Source organism: Orycteropus afer, unplaced genomic scaffold (assembly GCF_000298275.1).
Source record: "Orycteropus afer afer isolate SDZICR_OR568_19922 unplaced genomic scaffold, OryAfe1.0 scaffold00062, whole genome shotgun sequence".
NCBI lineage: Eukaryota > Metazoa > Chordata > Mammalia > Tubulidentata > Orycteropodidae > Orycteropus > Orycteropus afer.
In genome coordinates, this window is record NW_006921649.1 from 10,925,447 (window position 1) to 10,946,382 (window position 20,936).

General features: G+C 46.5%; 1 protein-coding gene across 1 annotated transcript in view; it reads left to right on the plus strand.

Moving 5' to 3' along the window:
- Positions 1–8,316, plus strand: part of RANBP17 (RAN binding protein 17) — a 533,584-nt gene extending 525,268 nt beyond the window's left edge. Inside the window, exons 26-28 of the mRNA XM_007939761.2 lie at positions 4,189–4,287; positions 6,119–6,246; positions 8,217–8,316. Of these exons, the coding sequence (XP_007937952.1) occupies positions 4,189–4,287; positions 6,119–6,246; positions 8,217–8,316 (327 nt within the window). The remainder of the gene's footprint in view (positions 1–4,188; positions 4,288–6,118; positions 6,247–8,216) is intronic.
- Positions 8,317–20,936: the final 12,620 nt, after the last annotated feature.

Genomic DNA, 20,936 nt, shown 5'->3' on the forward strand with positions numbered 1-20,936 from the left:
GGGAAAGGGAAGAATGAGGAAGCATCTGAGGCAGCATGATGTGGCTTTCCTCAAAGGACTAACACATACAACTCCCTTCTGTAATGGTTCCATCACCAGTTTGGTAGAAAAGCTGCTTAGAATAATGTATGTGTTTAAAACCAAACTCACTGCCATCAAGTCAATTAGACTCATAGAGACCCTCCTTGGGTTTCCAAGGCAGTATCTCTATGGAAGTAGATTGTCCTCTCTTCCTTCTGAGTGGCTGGTGGGTTTGAACTGCCAGCCTTCTGGTTAGCAGTCAAATGCCTTAGGTACTATACAACCAGAGCTCCCAATGTATGTGTTTAGGACCTCTCAAAAAAAAAAAAAAAAAAAAAATACTTACTGCCATTGAGTTGATTCAGACTCATAACAATCCCCTTTGGGTTTCCAAGGCTATAAATCATTATGGAAGCAGATCACCTCATCTTTCTTCTGCAGAACAGCTGATAGGTTCAAACCACTGACTTTTTGGTTAGCAGTCTAATGCCTTAACCACTACACCATCAGTAGGTAACTTGGGTTGGGCAAATTTGAAATGGCCGTTCCAGCCATCCCTATGGCAGTACTGGAGGTGAGCAGAAGTTGGGAAAGTAGAGTCCCAGCTTCCACAATAATTCCCTATACTAAATATGAAGGTGCTTTGTGACTCTGCGAGAGGTGAGGTGGGTTAGGGCTCTCTCCTTCATTCTTCACTTACTCCCATCTTTAACCACAGAGAGCTACCAACAGAGATCTCACATACCTGGAACAGGATTCTGTACTTAAGCATTTCCCCCACTATTCCTTCATATGGGGCCTGTCTGCCGAGGACTTGGCTCCACTGTTGGGCTGTTTGTCCCATACCCTACTTTAGGGAGGCCCACAGATTACTCAAAAAAAGGATTCTGGAAATGGGCTGCCACATCAATACCATTGGAGGAGATTTGCTCACTCATTGCCATTTTTTCCGGAAGAGAAAAAAAAAATCATCCATTTTAGCAAACTTTATTTTTAGAAAAGTATTTTATTCAAACATCCCTTACTTATTACAGACATAAATACATGCATTCAGACAAATGAATCCACGGGAGAACCGTATAAAGTAATTGGCACATCACTTCAGGATGCTTTGTCAGTTACTGGAGGAGTTTGGTGCCTCTAACTTTAATCTTTTCCATTAAAATATCCATTCTGCCTTCAGATTGTGAAGCCCATAATATTTTAGACTGTCTCCATGGATCTGTTAGTTTTCCTTGTCAATTTAATTTGTGGCTCTATGACTTTGGATGGCTTGTTAGATTATATAAGGAAACATGTGATCTGCAAATGATGTTCAACATGGCATGCTTAGGACCTCACCTCTCCCTGGAGAGACTGGACAGACAAGAAATATGGAATTGGCAGATTTCATGGGCAATCAGCCTAACTGCTATTTTGATGGTGATGTATGGAACGGCCGGTGTTTAGAACTGCAATGAAGCTCATTACCACTGTCATTACATACCTTAAATGTTTATAGTGCTTTTTACTCTATGCAACACTTCTTATATACACCATCTCATTTGATTCTCATAGCTTCCTTGGGCTAGGTTATTATTTCTCTATATATAGCTAATGAAACTGAGAGGTTCAGGTTGCCTGAGGTTCACAGGGCAAATCCCATTGCAAAAATGCCAGAGAAGAAAACCAAATGTGTTCCAAAGTGAGCCCAGTCACCAAAGTCCAGTCAGGAGGGTGGTGTGTGATGGTCTTTGTTCTGTGTGAGGCGGGGTACAGAAGACACAGTTGCCATTTCCCCTGCACCCTTTGAAGGAAGGAACTCAGAAGCTGTGAGAACAGAAGAGCTAGCAGGGAGGGAAAGTGGCCCAGAAGCTGAAACTGTCTCATCCGCTGCACATAAGTGACTGAAGCCTGTTTCCCAGCCATTTGCCTCCTCCTCAGCCTCCATCCTTTAGTCTCTCTTAGGCAGAACACATTTTACATGTCCCAGGGGGATCTTTCTTAAATGAAGAGCTGAGCATGTCTCTCCTTTGCAGCAAACCCATCAGTGACTCCCACTGCCATCAGAATGAAGACCAGATTTCTCAGCATGGTCTTCCCAGCTGGCACTGAGGTCTCCTTCTGGGCCACCTCTCTTCTCTCCTGCCACATTTGAGTTTCTTACCTTGGCAGAACCCACAGTGGTCACTCCCAGTCTCCTTTCTTGCTGCTTATCTGCTCAGAGCACTTTTATGTTGAACTCCTTAAATGTTGCCTTCTCTGTGGAATCTTCCCTGGCTTCTCATGGAGGACTCAGAGGCATCCCTCCCCACACTGTGCAGCCACAGCGCTTTCCCAGCCGTTTCCTATTCTCTCTCCACCAGGAGGCATCAGACTGCTCAGGGGCAGCAGATTTGTGGTAGATGCCTGTGGTTTCTTACCTCCCCTAAGTATTTGCTAGGTGTCTTACAGACTTTGAAGTTAAGAAAATGAATGAGTATCTGCATGTAGGAGTGAATTAGTAATGAGTGAATGAGAAGGCTTTATCAGCCTGAGCCAGCAGGAAACATGGTCTTCCAACCACATGGAATGTGACCATTCCTCTCTCTCTGTCTCTGAAGAGAGAAGCCTCAGAGAGATATCCTCCATAACTGTTGACCCTTTTGGGTGAAATGAGCAGTAGAAAGGCAGACGAGCTGGGGCTCCACCTGAGACCCAGACAGGAAGCAGATCAGTGCTGAGAAGAAAGGCTTCATCTTGGCTCTCTGGCCTCTGATTCTACCCCCTCCCAAAGGTTCTTACCAAAGCTGTGAGTGTGAAAACTCCTCCTTGGGAAGCCAGAGGTCTTTGCCAAGGATCCCTACAGGCAGCATCATAGGCTGTTTTGGGGGGGGGGGGCGAGGGGTTCAACTTTTTATTGTGATTTTGGTGAAATTTTCTAAAGCAGATTCATTTTCCATTCAGCAGTTCGTATACATTTTATTTCATACTAATTACAATCCCCACAATGTAACAGCTCTTTTTCTACTTCTTCCCTGTGGTTACCCTTTCCCTGTGTTCTTTTTCCCATTCCTGCCTCTCTAGATTTCTCTCTATGCAAATGCTGCCCTTCTGATCTCCGTGGTTGATTGGTCGAAGGAGTGCATCTCCTGGTGTAGGTGTTCCACTTGTAGGCCTATCTGTTGTTTGCTGAGAACTTAAGCCATTCCCATGGCTCCAATTCCAGGCCCAAAGGGTGACTAGTGGCTGTCGTCTCGGGGGTTTCGCCAGTCTCTGACTAGTGATACTGGTCTTTTTCATGTGTTTTTAATTTTGTTCCACATTTTTTTCTCCCACTCTATCAAAGCTCTCCAATTTTGATCCCTTTCCAAATGGTTGGCACTAGTAGCTGGGTAGTATCTAGTTATTCTAGTTTGAGGGTCATTCATGTAGGCAGAGGTTCCTATGGTCCATTAGTCCTCTGGACTAATTGTTTCCATGTGTCTTTGATTTTCTTCACTCTTCTTTGCTCTAAACAAGGAAACTAATAGTTGCATCTTAGATGGCCACTTTCAAGCTTTTAAGATCCCAGATGCTACTCACCAAAGTAGGATGTAGAACAATGTTTTTGTGTAGTATGTTGTGCCAAGGGAGCTCTGGTAGCAGTGGCTAAGACACTTGACCGCTAATCAGAAGGCTGGCAGTTCAAACCCACCAGACACTCTGCAGAAGGAAGATGGGGCAATCTACTTCCGTAGTGATACTGCCTCAGAAACCCAAGGAGGGGTTGCTATGAGTCGGGTCCGACTCAACAGCACATAACAACAACCACAACATGTTGTGCCAATTAAGGTTGATGTCTCTGTGACCATGGTCCCAAACCAGCAGGTCTAGCAATACACTCCCTCACGGTGCTTTGTTGTGGCTAAGACGTTATCCTAATTTTGTCCCCCATTAGTTCTATAATGCATAGGGACATCTTTATAGCACATTCAAATATGTCTGTAGGAATATTCATCCGCCAAACCTATGTATGGTCATAGTCCCATTTGCCTACCCATACCTGATTTTCTTGCTTGTCTACCTATGTACATAGGCTGTTTGTCTGGGAAGAGCCTTCCTGGCTATTAGCAAGAAGTAGGGGTGGAATAGGGGGTCATAAAAGGCCTGGGATTAGGGAGAACTGAGGCCAAGGCCTCAGTGTCCTCATGTAGCTCTGTCTTCTAGATGATGTCTGTCCTCATGAATACCATCATCTTTGAAGACTGTAGGAACCAGTGGTCAGTGTCCAGGCCTCTCCTGGGGCTCATCCTACTCAACGAGAAGGTGAGTGTGATGGCAGAAAGATCCATGGGATGTGGCCACCAAGAAGAGGGAGAGAATGGTGGAGAGGCTGTGCACCAGGCTGAGCTGTGATGGTGAAGGACAGATGCGCAGGACCTTAAGAACTCTGGGGCAAGAGCCTATTCCCCCAGAAGGCCCTTCCTCAAAGACCGCAGACCTCCTTCCATTAAGCAGAGGCTTCCAGACCAGCTCTTCTGGTTTTGTCAGCAGTGTCCTCACTTCTCTCCCCTCGTTCCAGGGGAATTCTGAGCAACAACCCTCCTGCCCAATCCCCATGACCTTCTTTTATATCTGGCCTCCTCTCTGTCCTTGATGGATGCAAGCAGCCCCTCAGGAATTCATCCACAGAGCCAGCACCCTTCATCCAGGGAGCACCATCTCTAGCTTCTTAAGTGCACTCGCCATCCTGGGCCCTCTCCCAAGCCTCTCCAGCTTCCTCTTGGACCCACCCCATCTCCCCAGCAGTCAGTAGGAACAGTGCATTACTGCTTTGGAGAATGAATTGTCTATACAATAAGAGAGTACTGGGGAGAAAGACAGTGAGATTAGAGGCAGCCGCATACATTAAAATTCAAACTGAAATCCCAGCCTTGGAAGGAAACTAATAGAAGAAGAAAATATATCAAAAAGAGAAGAGCTGTCTCATCATTCACCTGTGCTGAAGTATCCAATTTTAGCCACATTCAATAGCACTGTCATTCATCTTCCCTCAGTGTTATTGTGATTTAAATCCAAGCTCTATAAAAGAGAGCAGTTCTTTTAAAATGATTGAGAGGGAATAAGGGCAAATTCAGTGTTTAGAAAAAGCTTATGACATCACAATATTATACTTTACTGATGGAGGCAATATTTCATGGTTTGGGATGAAAAACTAATAATTTTCTATTTGGTGTGAGTCACTGCATCATTAGAAAGGAAAAATAAGTCATTTTGTGCATTCCCAATCTTGTTCAGGAAGACACTGTGGTTTAAGTGTAATGCCTCTGATATATAGTAGTTAAGTATTAGTCTGACTACATATTAATTATGTGTGTTTTTGATGTGAGCTGTTTTAGTGTATGATGGAAATTAAATATCATGCTGTTTGGGCTTGGAAGAATAAACCCATGACTGGCAAAATGTCTTTGTGCTGAAATTAGGCTGTTTCCAATGATTAGGAGCTGAGTTTAGCAAAAGAGCTCACGTTTGTATAAAAGCTTACAGACCCAGCAGAGAAGTGGCTGTGCAGTTACTTGTGACCAAGTGTGACATATGTTTTTTTAGTGCCAGAAAGCTTTCCCAGAACGAAGCAAGCCCCACATGTCTCCCCACTCAGCAGAATAGACTCATCCTTACCCACTAGGACAGTGACTTAGGACACGGCCTGAAGTTGTTTGAGGACGAGGCCTTGTGGGGGAGGGCACCCTTGGCCTAAACTTCAGTCACCCAAACTGTTCCGTGGCCATTTAGTTAACTTCCTCTTTCAGCCTTTCTGTGATGAATGGTGGGTAGAGTCAGGAAGACCTTCAAGCATTAGATCTCCCACAGAAGAGGCAAGGACTCCATCCACATAAGCAGTAACCATGGAACAGTTAATGCAAGAAATTTTTATGGGAAGGAATAGCACACTTTACACCTGGGAATGTCTCTGTTGCTTTGGTTTTCTCTAAGGGCTTAAAAGTTCAAAGTGGATCTGGACAAAAACTCCTCTGAGAATGAATTGAGTCCGGAATAGGTCACAGCTGGTCCACCCCCCGCCCCCAGCCTCACCCTCAGCTCTTTCCCACAGTAGGCTTGGGGTCAGAACTCTGATGCTGCTTCTGTCTCCCAACAGTATTTCAGTGAGCTGCGGGCAAGTTTGATAAACAGCCAGCCTCTCCCCAAGCAAGAGGTCCTTGCCCAGTGCTTCAGGAACCTGATGGAAGGAGTGGAACAGAATCTGTCGGTCAAGAACAGAGACAAGTGAGTACTGCCCTAGAGGCAGAGGCATGGCGGGGGCAGGGAGAGAAGGGCAAAAGTCCAAGGGGCACCAGATGATTCCAGCCAGTGAGTCACCCCTCCCCTCCACTGGGCTGGTGGGCAGGTAGGCTATGCAAACTTAAGAGGTGGCCCCTGGGGGCTCATTACCCTTGCTCCACCCCTGCCAAGAGGCCCAGCGTCTCCCAGGGAGGTGGATATTCCAGGTTTGTGGAAGATAACTGGGTTGTGCCTAACACCACTCACACATTGATGTTGCTTTTCTATTGCCCCTTGCAATCCTGGACTCAGTTCAGTTCCATTTCATAAATATTATTGGGTATTTGCTTTGTTCCAAGCATCATGCTAGGCACTATACAGGGAAGCAGAGATTAATAAGATATAGCCTTTGTCCTTGAGCAGTTTATAATCCAACAGGAGAGAGATGAAAAATAACTGTACTTGAAAAGGTCAAAAGAAGAAAAGATGAGACATGCTGCAGAGAACAAGGGAAGGTTTTCCTGGCATTTGAACAAGCATAGGCTTTAAGGTCAGACAGAGTTCAACTTAAATTTCAGCTCTGCCTCTTATAGGCTGTGTGGCAGTGAGCAAGGCAGTTAACTTCTCTGATCCTCATTTTTGTCACCAGTAAACCAGACAATAATACTTGGTTGTGATGCTTAAGTCACAGAGTAATAAAGTGTGGAACCTGGAATATATATGACCCACAATAAATATTAGTTTCTTCCTCTGCTGTCCTTTAAGAGTGGCTGTAATTGCAATTGCCAGTCAGATCTAAATGAGAGGAACCTGAACGTATCAGCTATGCCTGATTCATTCATTCATTTCAGAAAACATTGAGAATCGACTATGTTGCAGGCGTTAGGGAAACCAGTGGTGAAGTAGGTGCCCTAGGTTCCTGTGCTCATGGAACTTACACTCAAGTGGAGACAGACAATAATGAATGATGGAAAAAAAAAAAGTGTCCAGGAGAAAAACCATCTACACCATTCTTCTGTGAAAGTGGTAGCATTCAAATGCTACACTATTTGAAATGTACTTCACAAGTCATCCCAGACCCACGGTATATCATGGGGTCACCAGCCTTGGCTTTAATTGTACAAGCCAAGTCAGAGGGGCCCTGCAGACAAGTCCCCCAACTGCTTATTTCACACCAGGAACCTCCATCAAGCAGAGAAAGGCAAACCTAGGTGCCTCAGTTTCCCTAGAAGGGAAATTGCCTCATCTGACACTTGGCAATTTGAGCACCCCTTCTCAAGCCACTCTGAGACAGGTGTCAGGCAGCCCTCCTAGCTGAAGAGTGAGCATGGCCTGAATGTTCTCCACGTGCCAGGCAATGGCTCAGTTGACTCAGTGAGTGCTCGCTTCCTACAATCTTACGAGGTAGCTATTCCCGATAGGCACCAAGAGGTTAAGTACTTCATCTAAGACCACTGAGGTAATATGTGGTAGAGCCAGGATTTGAACCCAGATAGTCTAATCCCAATACCATCCCCCAGCAACTTTTTGAATTACTAAATTCAGTTTTTCCCACTGTACAATGAGGATACTAATACAGACCTTTGGGAAGAGCTGTAATGATTCAGTGAGTTCTTTGTAAAACAATCAATTCAGTGCCTAGTACATAAGCTTTAGTTTTTTTCCTTACTATCTTTTTGTAACTTGACTTTAAATAAAATTAAATAGTGGAACCCCACTTGAAATGGTCAGAGTAGATGTGGTGGTAACCCGTTTGCCAGGAGGGGAGGCAGTAGGGTGGGTGGGTGCTGGTGACAAGCAGTGTTGGTGGTGGAAGTGAAGAGGAAGGAGCTCAGGTGGAATCCAGAGCCCTCCTCCAAGAGGGGCCCTCTCCAAGGTCCTGAACTGCACAGTGCCTTTCCTGCAGGGTGGGAAAGGCTCAGCCCACTTCATAGGATGGAGCGGCCCAGCCTTGCCACCTTTCCTTCTTTCCACAGGTTCACCCAGAACCTGTCCGTCTTCAGAAGAGACGTAGCAGAAGCCTTGCGCTGTGACAGCAGCACGGAACCATCCGGCAGCCAGGACATGATGAGCTGACCCAACTTCTCTGAGCATGTGCCACACAGCCCTTCTCAGGACCTGTGTAGGCCATGATCCCAGGACAGTGATGTTGGCTAGCCCAGGAGAATCTATTTTTCAAACAAACAGCAAGAGCAACAAAAAGCCCTACCTTTTTATAAGTCTGGTCTAATTATAAGAGTTTATAATAGTGCAAACAATGTAAATTCAATCTTTGCTCTTAAAATGGAAGACGTTTTCCATCTTTCTAGCAGAAATCATTATCTTTGTTCTTATATTGCTCTAAAAGGGTGTATAAATGATATTTACCCAAAGAACATAATAAACCAGGTTTGCATCTACGTGTGTACTGGTTAATGGTTCTGCAATCAAGGCTGTGAGTTTGTTGGTGATGCAGCCTTCACCATAGACCATGGATTGAGACAAATGCCATTTGAACCTGTTAAACTAGTAGTTTATTATGAGTCTGGAAGCAGCAGCATTAGGGACCCTGCACTGTGGGCATTTAGAACAAGCCTGGGAGCTCTGCAAAACATCCCACAGGACTGCACACAGGACTGACTGCCTCAGCAGCATCTGATAAAGTTGAGAGACAGTAACACAATTAAATGACTTACAAACAGCGTTTGCTTTTCCCTGGCATAAATCTGAAGTGGTTCAGTCTAGAAGAATTAAGCCATACAATCACTGCCTGCAGAGAGATTTTTTCAGAAAGAGTCACGTAGCCCTAGTAGGAGGTGTTGGGCGGTGCCAGCACCCAGGCCTTCTTCCGCAACTTGATTTTAAGAGAAACTGAAGTTCTGTAATTGAAATACAATATTTAAGGCAGCTCTGCCTTCTTGGGCCATTGAATATAGTCCTAGGTACTCAAGTTCAGAGTCATGGGGATGGCAGTGTTCAGAGGATGAGGAGCAGCTGGCTCCACAACTCAGATGACTTTTGGGATTGTGGCAGGAGATACAATCCAGTGACTTAACCCAAATCCAAGACACAGGGCGGCCCTCACAGTTTGTGATCTCCTGTAACTAGGCTACTAATTTGAGATGACCACTGTCAAGTGGTTTTATATTCTCCCTGCTGTGTCTTCATGGCCCAGGCTTGTAATAAATACTGTGCCCTTTATTTCTGATAAGACATGAAGGTTAGCCCTACTGTTGAACAAGAAGTAAATCTACAGGCTCCTGTTATAATCTTATTTCTCAGATTAGTGTTTCTGGAAACTCTTCTTGATAATTGAGTTTTGCAACCCGAACCAAACCAAACCCACTGCCATCGAATCTATTCCAACCCCTAGTGACTCTACTGGACAGAGTAGAACTGCCCCATAGGGTTTCCAACACTGTAATCCTTTGTGGAAGCAGACTGCCACATCTTTCTCTCCACAGAGTGGCTGGTGGTTCAGACTGCTGACATTTTCATTAGCAGCTGAGCACTTTTAACCACTGCTCCACCAGGGACCCATGAGTTTTGCAATTGGCTTGTTACAGAAAAGCAAAGACATCCAAGCTTATTTCAGAATGTTTGTCTTCCATGTGTGAACCCAGAGAATCAGAGGAAAGTGTGCACAGGTAGCACTGCTTCTGGTATCTAATGAAAAACCAAGGCTGTGGCCTTCTGCTATATTTCATTTCAAAATGAGAGAAGGGAAATGTAATTTTCCTTGAGAAGGCAAATGGTGTTCACGCAGGTTTGACTTGAGAACTTCTGTTTCTCAGGGGCTCATCCCACAAAAATACTTCGTAGGAGGCCTATTCCATTCTGGCACTGCTTTCTTTACACACACACACACACACACACACACACACAAAAGTTTAGGACAAAAAGCAACAGATCGTTTTGCATTAAAATGCTCAAAACTACATGACAATGTGTTCTCCTGATTCTTTGCCCTGTCAGCCTTAGCCTTAGAGAGCTACTGTAGGCGGAGAACCTACCAGGGCTGCCCCCCTGCTGATTTCAAGCAGGCTTGCTTGGGGGGTTGGATCAGGAAGCATGCTGAGCCCAGCGTGCACTGGCTCAGACAGACTCCACAAACAGTTATGGCCCCTCTCCCACACCGTCTGGGTATGTTATCTCCCCTACTCCTCGAGATAGCCCTGTAGAGGTTCCTATTTTTCAGATGAGGAAACTAAGGCTCAGAAGTAGTATATAGGTTACACCAGGTCAGAGACTCAGATCAGTCTCACCACCAGACCTGTATTTCAAAATGGTGAGTTGATGCCAGTTAATCATTAGGTCCATTTACATTTGTTTTTCGGAACTCTTGTATAGTTATCTTTTGCTGCATAACGAATTTACCCAGAATTTTGTGGCCTAGAACACCACTTAATATCTCACGATCTCTGTTAGCCAGGATTCCGTAGCTGGGTCCTCTGCTTCAGGGTCTTTCAAGGCTGTGGTCCACGTTATTGGCTGCAGCCATCTCAAGGCTGAGTGGAGAAGGTTCTGCTTCCAAGCTCGCTCATGGCTGCTGTCAGGAGTCAGTTCCTCACAGGTTGTTGGACTGACAGCCTCAGCTTCCCTCTCAGTTCCTTGCAGATGGGCCTCTTTACAGGGCAGCTTACAACATGGCAGCTGGCTTCCTCAGAACAAGCTGAAGAGAAGAGGCAGAGAGAACATAGCAATCGGAAGTCGTGTCTTTCATAACCTGATCTTGGAAGTGTCATCCCTCACTTTTGCTATTAATTAGAAGTAAACCGCTAGGTCCATCCCATACAAGGGAAGGGATTACACAAGGGTGTGAACACCAGGATGCAGGGATCGTTGAGAGCCATTTTGAAAGCTGTGTACCACTACTCTTACCTGACCTTAACTAGAGAAGCTGACTATGGCTATAAATTTCTCCATTAGTACCTGGAAAGGAATCCTAATTTTCCTCTAAGGGCTAGCTCTTCCTGAGGAAGGGAGAGGGAGTAGGAAAGCTGGGACATTTAAGGGGCACACTGTATTGCATACTCATCCCACAATGAAAGGGAATTTATCTGTGGCTGTGTGCCTTGGGGAGAGACAATAGGAACTCTTGGGGGAAAAGCTGGAGACCCATGTGGGAATCTTCTGTAAGAACATCCTAAACAAGCATTCAAGGGCACACCCAAGTCCCTGCAGGCCACAAAAAAAATTAGTGAGATGATATGGTGTAATCATATCCAGGTGCATTTAACTTACTCAGGTTCTGCAACAGGAACAAATAAATAGAGCTGGCAATTCCCCTAGAACCTACCACTTAGCAAGCCTGTACCATGGAGTGAGTATAGGATGTGCGGTCCACTGTTTGCATACCTCACCCTTCTGGTGGGATTCTTGTCTACAAATATATTTTTTAATACAATGTGGGGCTCTAAATCAAGTCAAGAGCTTCAGCTGATGCTCAAGCAAGAAACAATTTAAAGGTGTTTAGACTGGAATCCAGTTTTGCCTTCAAAACTCGACTTCAAAACCTAACCTCGAGAAAGCTGTACCCTGACTATGTTCTCAATCCTTCTGTTTTTCTATGCCTTCTAATCAGGCTGCACTAGGACAGAAGACAAGGGAGCTTAGAGTCCCTGCTCCGTGTGTGATGATCAGAGTAGTCCAGAAAAGCCCTTTTGGCGCCCTGGTCTCCTACTGGTCCAGCCAACCTAGAAGTGCTTTTGGAATATGGTATTAGAGGTTCCTTATCAAAGGCAAAACCAGCCTTGGGGCAGAGGAGACAGGCTTGTGGCATTAGCACAGTAAGCAAATTATCTAACTGCTGGCAGAGAACTGAGCATGATGACAAAAAAACAAAACAAAACAAAAGGTAGGTTTGGTGAGAGAAATTGGGGAAAGTGGAAGACTTGGGCTATGGGAGCATTATGCAGGTGCAGGCTGGACCAGCAGTCTTGGGGATGTAGCACTGGATAGAACTTAGCTCCTTGCTGTGCAGAGAAGGAGTACTTGAGGAGAAGAGCAGGGCAGAGGGGAAGGGAGAAAGGAATGGTTTCGTCCAGAGCAAAGAAAAATGAAGAAAACCAAAATTCATGGAAACAATTAGTCCTAGGACTGGTACACCATCTGATCTGCAGCCTATATGTCTATGAGACCAGAAGAACTAGATGGTGCCCGGCTACCACTGTCATCCACTTGGAAGGGGATCTATGTAGGAGATCCTTGATAGAGAGGGAGAACTATGTAGAACAAAACTCAAAATCATTTGGAGAGAAAAAAAAAAAAGGTGGGAACCAGGTTTGCTGGTCCAATAGAGCCTGGTGGAACCACTGAGACTATGGCCCCTAGCTGCCCTTTAGGTCTGGAATTGAACCCACACTTGTGGTTTCCAGCCAAACAAAATACAGGCATATGAGTTAAACATTTACCTCAAGTAGATACATTCCTTGGAGAGAACAATCACGGGAGAAAGAAGGGCTGCTTATGCACAGGGAGACAGCTCAGGAGCTGGAGTGTATGGAGGGATAGAAACTGGGAAGAGATAACTATGGGGAGGAAGTGGGAGAGGAGCTGTTGCATTGTGGTAAACTGTGGTCAATGACACAAGACAAAGTATATGTGAACTGCTGTATGGAAAGTGAATTTGCTCTGTAAATCTTCACCCAAAGCACAATTAAAAAAAAAAAGAAGAAGAAGAAGAAGAAAGAAAGGAATGGTTTCAAGGAAAATAATTGCTGTCATTCACTGAGCACCTGCTAAGCATTGTAAATTGTTATCCTGGTGTCCATCGACTGAGGAATGGATAATCAAACTATGGTACATACACACAATGGAATACTATGCAACCCTAAAGAATAATGTAGAATCTGCAAAACACCACATAACGTGGATGAACTTGGAGGACATTATGCTGAGTGTATTAAGTCAATCACAGAAGGACAAATATTGTATTAGTCCATTATTGTAAAAGTCAAAGAAATGTTTATATATGGAAGGAAATTTTCTTTGTTAGTTACCAGGGGTAGGAGGGGAGGGGAGGGAACACTGTTAGATAGGTAGAGGTAAGTATTGACTTGGATGAAGAGAAGGGCAATGTACCAAATGTGAGTGATTAACATGGTGGCATTAAGGAAGACGAAGACAGAGAGAGAGGTTCATGGGAGGTGCAGATAACAAAGACAAGCCCCTTTGCACATACAGTACTGCATTGTCAGTGAAGGCAAACATGGGTATATGGGTGGATAGATGGGTGGACAGGCTGAACTATTAGGTATGTCTATGCAGCAGGGAGTGTACCCAAGACCATATATAGGGTTGGAAGACAATGGTTCTACAAGTGTATTTGTATGTTCTGTAAGAATTCCCAGGGGTGTATAGTAGAGCTGACAAGAGACAAGGTTATAGTCACTTCTTGGTCACAGCCAGCTACCCAGAGAGAGCAAGTAGCTGAACCCATGAGCTCGAGACCATAGTCGCAGGGGACATCAAGCTCAACTGGCTTAACATACTACACAAAACATTGTTCCACTTCCTACATTGGTGAGTAGTGACTAGGATCTTAAAAACTTGCAAGCAGCCATCTAGATGCAATGGTAGGTCTCTCATCATCTAGAGCAAAGAAGAATGAAGAAAACCAAAGATTCATAGAAACAATTAGTCCTTATGACTGGTACAGCATGTGATCCTCAGCCTATATGATTATGAGACCAGAAGAACTAGATGGTGCCCAGCTACCACTGTCAACCACTCGAAGGGGAATCTATGGAGGAGATCCTGGAAAGAGAGGGAGAACAATGTGGAACAAAACTCAAAATCATTTTGGAGAAAAAAAAAAAGGAGGGGAGAGGACCAGGTTTGCTGGTCTGATAGAGCCTGGTGGAACCACTGAGACTATGGCCCCTAACTGCCCTTCCAGCCAAACAAAAGACAGGCATATAAGTTGAACATTTACCTGAGGTAGATACACTCCTTGGAGGGAACAGTCATGGGAGAAAGAAGGGCTGTGTATGCACAGGGAGACACCTCAGGGGGCAGGAGTGCATGGAGGGATGGAAACAGGGAAAAGGTAACTGTCGGGAGGAAGTGGGAAGGGAGCTGTTGCATTGGGGTAAATTGTAGTCAATGTCGTGAGACAGTGTATGTGAACTGCTGCTATATGGAAAGTGAATTTGCTCTGTAAACTTTCACCCAAATCACACTAAAAATTAAAAAAATATATTGTTATCTTGTTTAGTGCTTCCCAGTAAGACTGTTAAATAAGTATTACTAGCATTCCCATTTTAGAGATGACAAAACTGACCCAAGGCCACATAGGTAGAAAGTGGACAGACCAGAATTCAAAAGCAGGTCTGCCTGACTCCAAGACTTTCATTTTTCCCTACTCTACTTAAAGGAACCCTAGTGGTACAGTGGTTAAGCGCTTGGCTGCTAAATGAAAAATCAGCAGTTCAAACCCACCAGCTGCTCCGTGGGAGAACGATGAGGCAATCTGCTTCTGTAAAGATTTACAGCCTGTGAAACCCTATGGGGCAGTTCTACTCTGTCCTGTAGGGTTGCTATGAGTCAGAATCCACTGGACAGCAATGGGTAACAGGTTTTATCATCCCTTAAACAGGTACTTCCTTCACCTGGGCTTTCAGAATAGTTGGGGGTATGGAGAGCCCTTGGGACCCCTCATGGGGCTGGGTACTCTCAGAGAAAGCCCAGCCCAATGCACAAGCTCTATGTGTGTTGTGTCTATGGGCTCTGCCACCGATTCATCCTCCTTCCTGAACTTTATAAAATCATTCTGGAGACTTTTTAATGTTTTATTGAGGTGCAAGTTTACGATGACAGCAAACCTTTCAAACTACAGCAAGAGTAACCTGCCTCCTTGGCATATTAAAAAATAATGTTAGTGTCGGTTTTTACGTCCCATAGTTTGGATTGCTGATAAGAGCGCTTCCTTGACAAGATTCTTTTTGAGGTTTACAGAAAGCGTAATAAAATATGTAAGTTACATTTCCACAAACAAAAGCTATAACATAAGTTATTTATAAGCGTGAGATACAAACAGTATCACGATAAATAAACCATAAAGGGTACCTGCAACATCCATCTTAATGTAATTTGCCCAACAAAAGTGTTGAAACGAAGTCAAATTTAGTAGAGGAATCTGTCAGGGAGAGAGGAAAGTTGTAGAACACAAAATGGGAAAAATGGCTGGTGGTCGGGGGAGGGAAGCATCAAAGGCATGAGATAGGGTGTGAGGTGCTACAGCCACGTGGCCTGCCCTGCATCCCTGGAGCCTGCATGCTGACTAGTCCCTGCCAGCCCCGCACACACCACGACCTGCACATCTCTTGCACACAATCTCTGCACATGATTCTGCTCACACACACCTCTGAATCCTTCGCACCCTCCCCTCCACCACCCCCCATCCCAAACCTCTATTCTAACCCCCCAGCCCTGTGACCAGCCTTTCTATCTTCCGTGCCTTTCTCAAGCCCCAGATAGAACCCACACAAGGATCCTGGAAATCATGCATTCACTCATTCACTTAGGAATGATGAAGCACTGAATGAGATCCACAAAGTTCCAGTCCTCAAGGAGCTACGGAACAGGATAAACAAATAAGCTGGGTTCAGAGGATGACAAGCACCATGAAGGAAATAAACACTGACAGAGAGAGAGCAGAGAGGCAATCACTAACCGGGCTCTTAAAGGATACAAAGCCACTAGCCTTGGTAAGAGCTGGGGGAGGTGAATGCAAAACTGAGTCCTCTCCAAGTCCTTGGCCCTTTGTCCTGATCCCCTCATCTGACCTTGCTGTGTGCTATGCAGTGGAACACCACGAACTCTTGAGGGTGGTTCTTCCTGGGCTCAGCTCCGGACGTGGGATTGGACGCCACCAACACCTCTCTGCCCTGGAGGCACTCCCAGGCCAGGGCAGCAGGCAGATAGACGTTTGCCTGCAGCCAACTCTCCCCTCCTCTGGGCTCCTTCACCCAGACCCTTTCCCGCTGCTTTTCCCTCCCCACTCTGTTGGCTACAGGGAACTTGGACCACCTGCTCCCAGAGTACAAATGGGATGTGAGGTAAAGGGGAAGTGAGGGCTTTGTAGTCAAGATAGTCCTCAGTTCAAACCCTAGCTACAACCCACCCCACCCCACCCCACCCCCGTGTGTACTTGGGCAAAGGGTTTCACTTTACTTCCCTAAACTGTCCTTCAAGCCTCCTGGCCTATGGTAGATTTGGGCGAGAAGACTTAAGCAGCATCCCCACATCTGGTGGCCTTTTTCTCCCTTCCTCCTACTGGCAGAGCCCCACGCCCCTGAACCCCCCAAGAACATCCTTCCCAAGTCCTTCCTCCCCATTGAAGAGCTCATGAACTGGCACGATCATTTGGGAAAAGTTGGGGCCCAAAGTTGGGGCATGGTGCAGAAAATTTGAGTAGGTGCTCAGTAAGTAAAGAGTTGTCGAATGAATTAATGGGTAAATAAATTTGGGCAGGTATCTAGAGCCTCCCATCATGAGCAATGAAAGAGCCCCTACCAAAACCAAACCCACTGAGTGGATTCCGACTTATAGCAACCAACTGTACATGACAGAGTAGAAATGTCCTGTAGGGTTTCCAAGGCTATCTTTACGGAAGCAGGCTGCCACACCTCTCTACCATGGAGCAGTGGGTGGGTTTGAACCACCAACCTTTTGGTTAACAGCCAAGCACTTAACCACTGTGCCACCAGAGGTCTTTGGAAAGGCCCTTAACTAGAGTGTATGAACCAAAAACGGTGGGTGGGCAGGTCAGCAACCTGTGGCTGTGTATGTGCCAAATTATATGTGTGTCTTGTTCCATAGTCCATCTTATTTTTTCAAATCTTTCACAGAGGATTGCTGATCCAAACATGTTTAAGAACACTGATTCAATCTCTAACCCATGTTACAGATGTGGAAATTGGGACTCAGTTCACACAGAAGCCTCCTGCATTTGGGCTCATAGACAACTGGAAATTCCAGCATCCTGCCTCTCATCCTGAAGGTCTTGCTGTCTCCCTCTCCTATCTGACTCCCACCATGGCTTCCCTAGCTCTGCCTCTGTCTCCCAACTTCTCCTTAGGGAAGGGTGTGCTGCATCCTGGAAGTCTGTAGGGCCTGAGCAGTCCTGGTCCCCTAGGTCCCAGTTCTTAGAAATAATTCCCCATTCGTGTGTGTGTGTGTGTGTGTGTGCGCGTGCGCGTGCACACGCTTGCACACCTGTGTGTTTGCTGTCTGCACATGTGTGTCTCGTTCAATTAACCAAAGGTGAAAAGGGGCAGCAGAAAATTACAATCTCAGGGACACCAAATACATGTCAAAACATATTTGGCCAAAAACAGTGCTCATAGAAAACCATGGTTTTAATGATTCTATTTGGAAAACAAGGAAAATTGACCAAGATAAACCAAATTTTCACCTTAACAAACAGAAAAAAGAAATTAATTAATGACAGTAAAATTTAAAATTTATGAAATCAGTGGCATAAAAAAGAATAATGAAATTGAAGTCTATCAATAAACTAAAATAGACAAACCTTGGATATGAGTGGTCGATCAAGAAAGGCACCAATGAGTAACACCAGGACTCAAAAGCAGGGGACTGTATCATAGATTGAGATGAGAGTTTTAAATGAGAGAATCTTCCCACAAAGTTACAACGAGATATTTAAAAATTTAGCTGAAATGGACAATATTCTAGGCTTCCAAACTTGAGTATGCATGCAAATCCCCTGGAGGCCTGTTTAAACACTAATTGTTGGACCCCACCCCAGAGTTTCAGATTCAGTAAGTCTGGGCTGGGGTCCAAGAATTTGCTTTTCTAACAAATTCTCAGGTGCTGCTGCTGCTGGTTCAGAAAACACACTTTGAGAACCACTAACCGAGGAATTACTAAGAGGCCACCAGCCCCAATCAACTCCCATTCTTGCCTGCCTTCTATCCAGACTGGAAATGAAAGGGAGTTGACGGTCCCTGGATGCTCCCATGGCTAGGTAGCCAAGGGGCTGCAGATCTCAAGAAGCTGGGAGCCAAAGTACTATGCACACTGCTTTTACCCGGATGAGCTCATTTAATCCCAGGAGGTAAGTACTGTTGCTTTGCTAGTTGAGGAAACGAGGCACAAAGATGATGAGTAATTTGTTGAGTCCAGAGCTGCTGAGCTAAAGTGTGGATCCAGTTTTTAAGCACTGCACCGGGGGCCACCCGTCACGTCTTGGGAAATACGCTGTTCACACACACCACCCGCACCTTCTCCCTGATTCTGTGCCCCCGAAGACCTCTGTGAAGTGGGTCTTGTTATCCCCATTTACAGATCTGAGGCAGTGGTAGGGGCAGGCCTGGAATCCAGGGCTCTGGGAGCCAGAAGGAAAGTGGAGCTGGTAAGGAGCCAACTCCTGCCCCCAAGTGGGGGGCTGTGAGTCACTTGAACTCTCAGAGCCTCAGTTACCTCATGTGTTAAAAACTGGGGTCACTGACCACCCTTTCCTCATAGAGTTGTCTTGAGGTCTAAATAATGCTCACCCTCATGCCTGGTACACACTACAGTAGCATTGGTTGTTGTTACAAGTTGTTATTACATGATCATCAGGGTTGTTCCAGGCACTTCCACAGATGTCATCTCATTTACTTCTCACAGGCAGCCTGGGGTGTAGCCATTACCCTTTCTCTTTTACAAATAAGGAAAACGGGGCTCCGGGAGGGGCAGTGAAGGACCCAGGAGCTCCCAGACAGCCAGAGGCAGAGCCCAAATTAGAAGCAGCACCCTGAGCAGCAGCAGTGGTGGGGACTGCTGCCCCTGGCAATGGGGTGAAGGAGCAGAGTGAGGGAGCACTGGTCCAAACCCCAGGCATCCTGCAATCCTCATTTTCCCCCTTGACCCAGAGATTCCTCAAGACCAGAGATTCCGACAAGGTCACTCAGCCGGCAAGTGGCCTAACTCTGGACTCAGGCCTTAGGTTTCAAATCCTGTGGTCCCTCAATTGTTGGGACAGAAAGGAAGAATCTCAAACCTGCTGCCTCTTGCCCTTCCCCATCCTCCAAGGGGGATAAATGCACCGTTATCTCCAGGATAATGAGCCTTGTACACAAAATAAAACTGCAAACAAAATAAATAAGAATCATGAGAACAAAGCACCAATCAGCATGCTGCGGGGGACTGTGGAAGCCACTGCAGTCAGGGCCTACTATGTGCCAGGCCCTAAGCTCTCTCTGCGCCCTCTGGGTATCACACAGACAGTTCACCACAGTCCCGCAAAACTCGCTTTATTTCCTATTTTATAAGTAAGAAAACCAAAGCCTAAAGCTATGGAGTCACTTGCTCAAGGTCGCTTACCTAAGAAGTGGCCAGCCCAAGTGGGAACACACTTTTGGCCGCCGTGCCTCCCAGCTCTCACCAGTATCCGCACGACAGGGAGCGCAAGGAATTGGCCTCGCCTGAGTGCAGCAGTCAGAGTTTGCACCTAACGATTTCAGAATTAGCAGGGAGAAAACGATTCTGCATGTCAGCTGGGGGTGCAGGTGGCCGCCCGTGTGTCCTGGGCCTGGTCTGCCCACAGTGTCCTCGACCCGCCTGGATACCCCCTGGGGGCGAAAGTAGAGCAGAAAGCAGTCCCAGTGCCCAGGTTGGACTGGACCCGGGAAGGGCTCGCTGAGCCCATTACCCAGAAAAATCCGGCGATTATTGTTCTAAATGTCTATGTATGAGCCTCCCCTGCCCTTGCCCCTCCGGAACCCAAGAACCCCAGTCCCTGTTGCGCCATGGAGGGTCCCCCCGCGCGACCACAGCCCTATCCATCCAGCAACGAATTTCCAGGGACTGGATCCCTGCTCCCCACCCGACCACATCGAGTTCCTAGCCCAGCTGGATCCGGCACGTGTGGGCACCTGCGAGTCGTGTCTGGGTCCTCCAGGGAGCGTCTCCAAAGTGGTCGCGACGCCGCGGCCAAAGCCTGCGAGGGGACGAATTCTCCCCACGCGGGTTCACGTCTTCGGAAGCGCTGGACAGGAGACTGTGCTCCCCGCACCCCGCTGGCAAGGAGCGCGGAGCTTGCGCCCGGGAGTGCGCCCCTTGGTTGCTCCCGTGGCGACGAAGTGTCCAAGTCGCTTCCGCCGATTCAGTAGGGTCGTTCGTGGGTTGCAACTCCATTGTAATTGAAAGCATTCATTTGGTTTGGTTTTGCTCAGAAAGAAAAATTTGGAAGAAAACGAAAAAAACGCTCAGGAAACACCATTTCACTCGCCTAGCGCCCTCCCGTCCCCTCGCGGCGGCCGCGCCGCAGCCGGGGCGAAGAGGAGCGGGGAGCGTCTGCTAATTGCAGCTTCGTTAGATTTCGGGTTTGGGAGGCTGCGGTTCGGGCGCTAATATCCGCCGCCCATTATCCCGGCTAATAAATTTGACCTATTGTTCGTTTGTTAAAATGATGTCACCTTGGAACAGTCCCTAAGCTCCTATTTCCATGAATTAGGCCTTTATTGAAAGCCGGGAGCCAATGGGAGGAGAGAGGCTTGTTGATCGCAGCCAATGGCTGCGGCGGGAGAGGAATTAGCAGCGGAAACTCCAGGTTCGGTTCAAGAAAGATGACACAGAGCCTGTCGGGCCCGCGCACTCTTGGCAAAGTTTCAGTGCGACGAGAGGCGCCGGGCGCTCCATGGCCGCGCCGTAACGGGGACCCAGCCGCCTCCCCGCCCAGCCCAACCCAGCCCTTCCGCCCGCCCAGG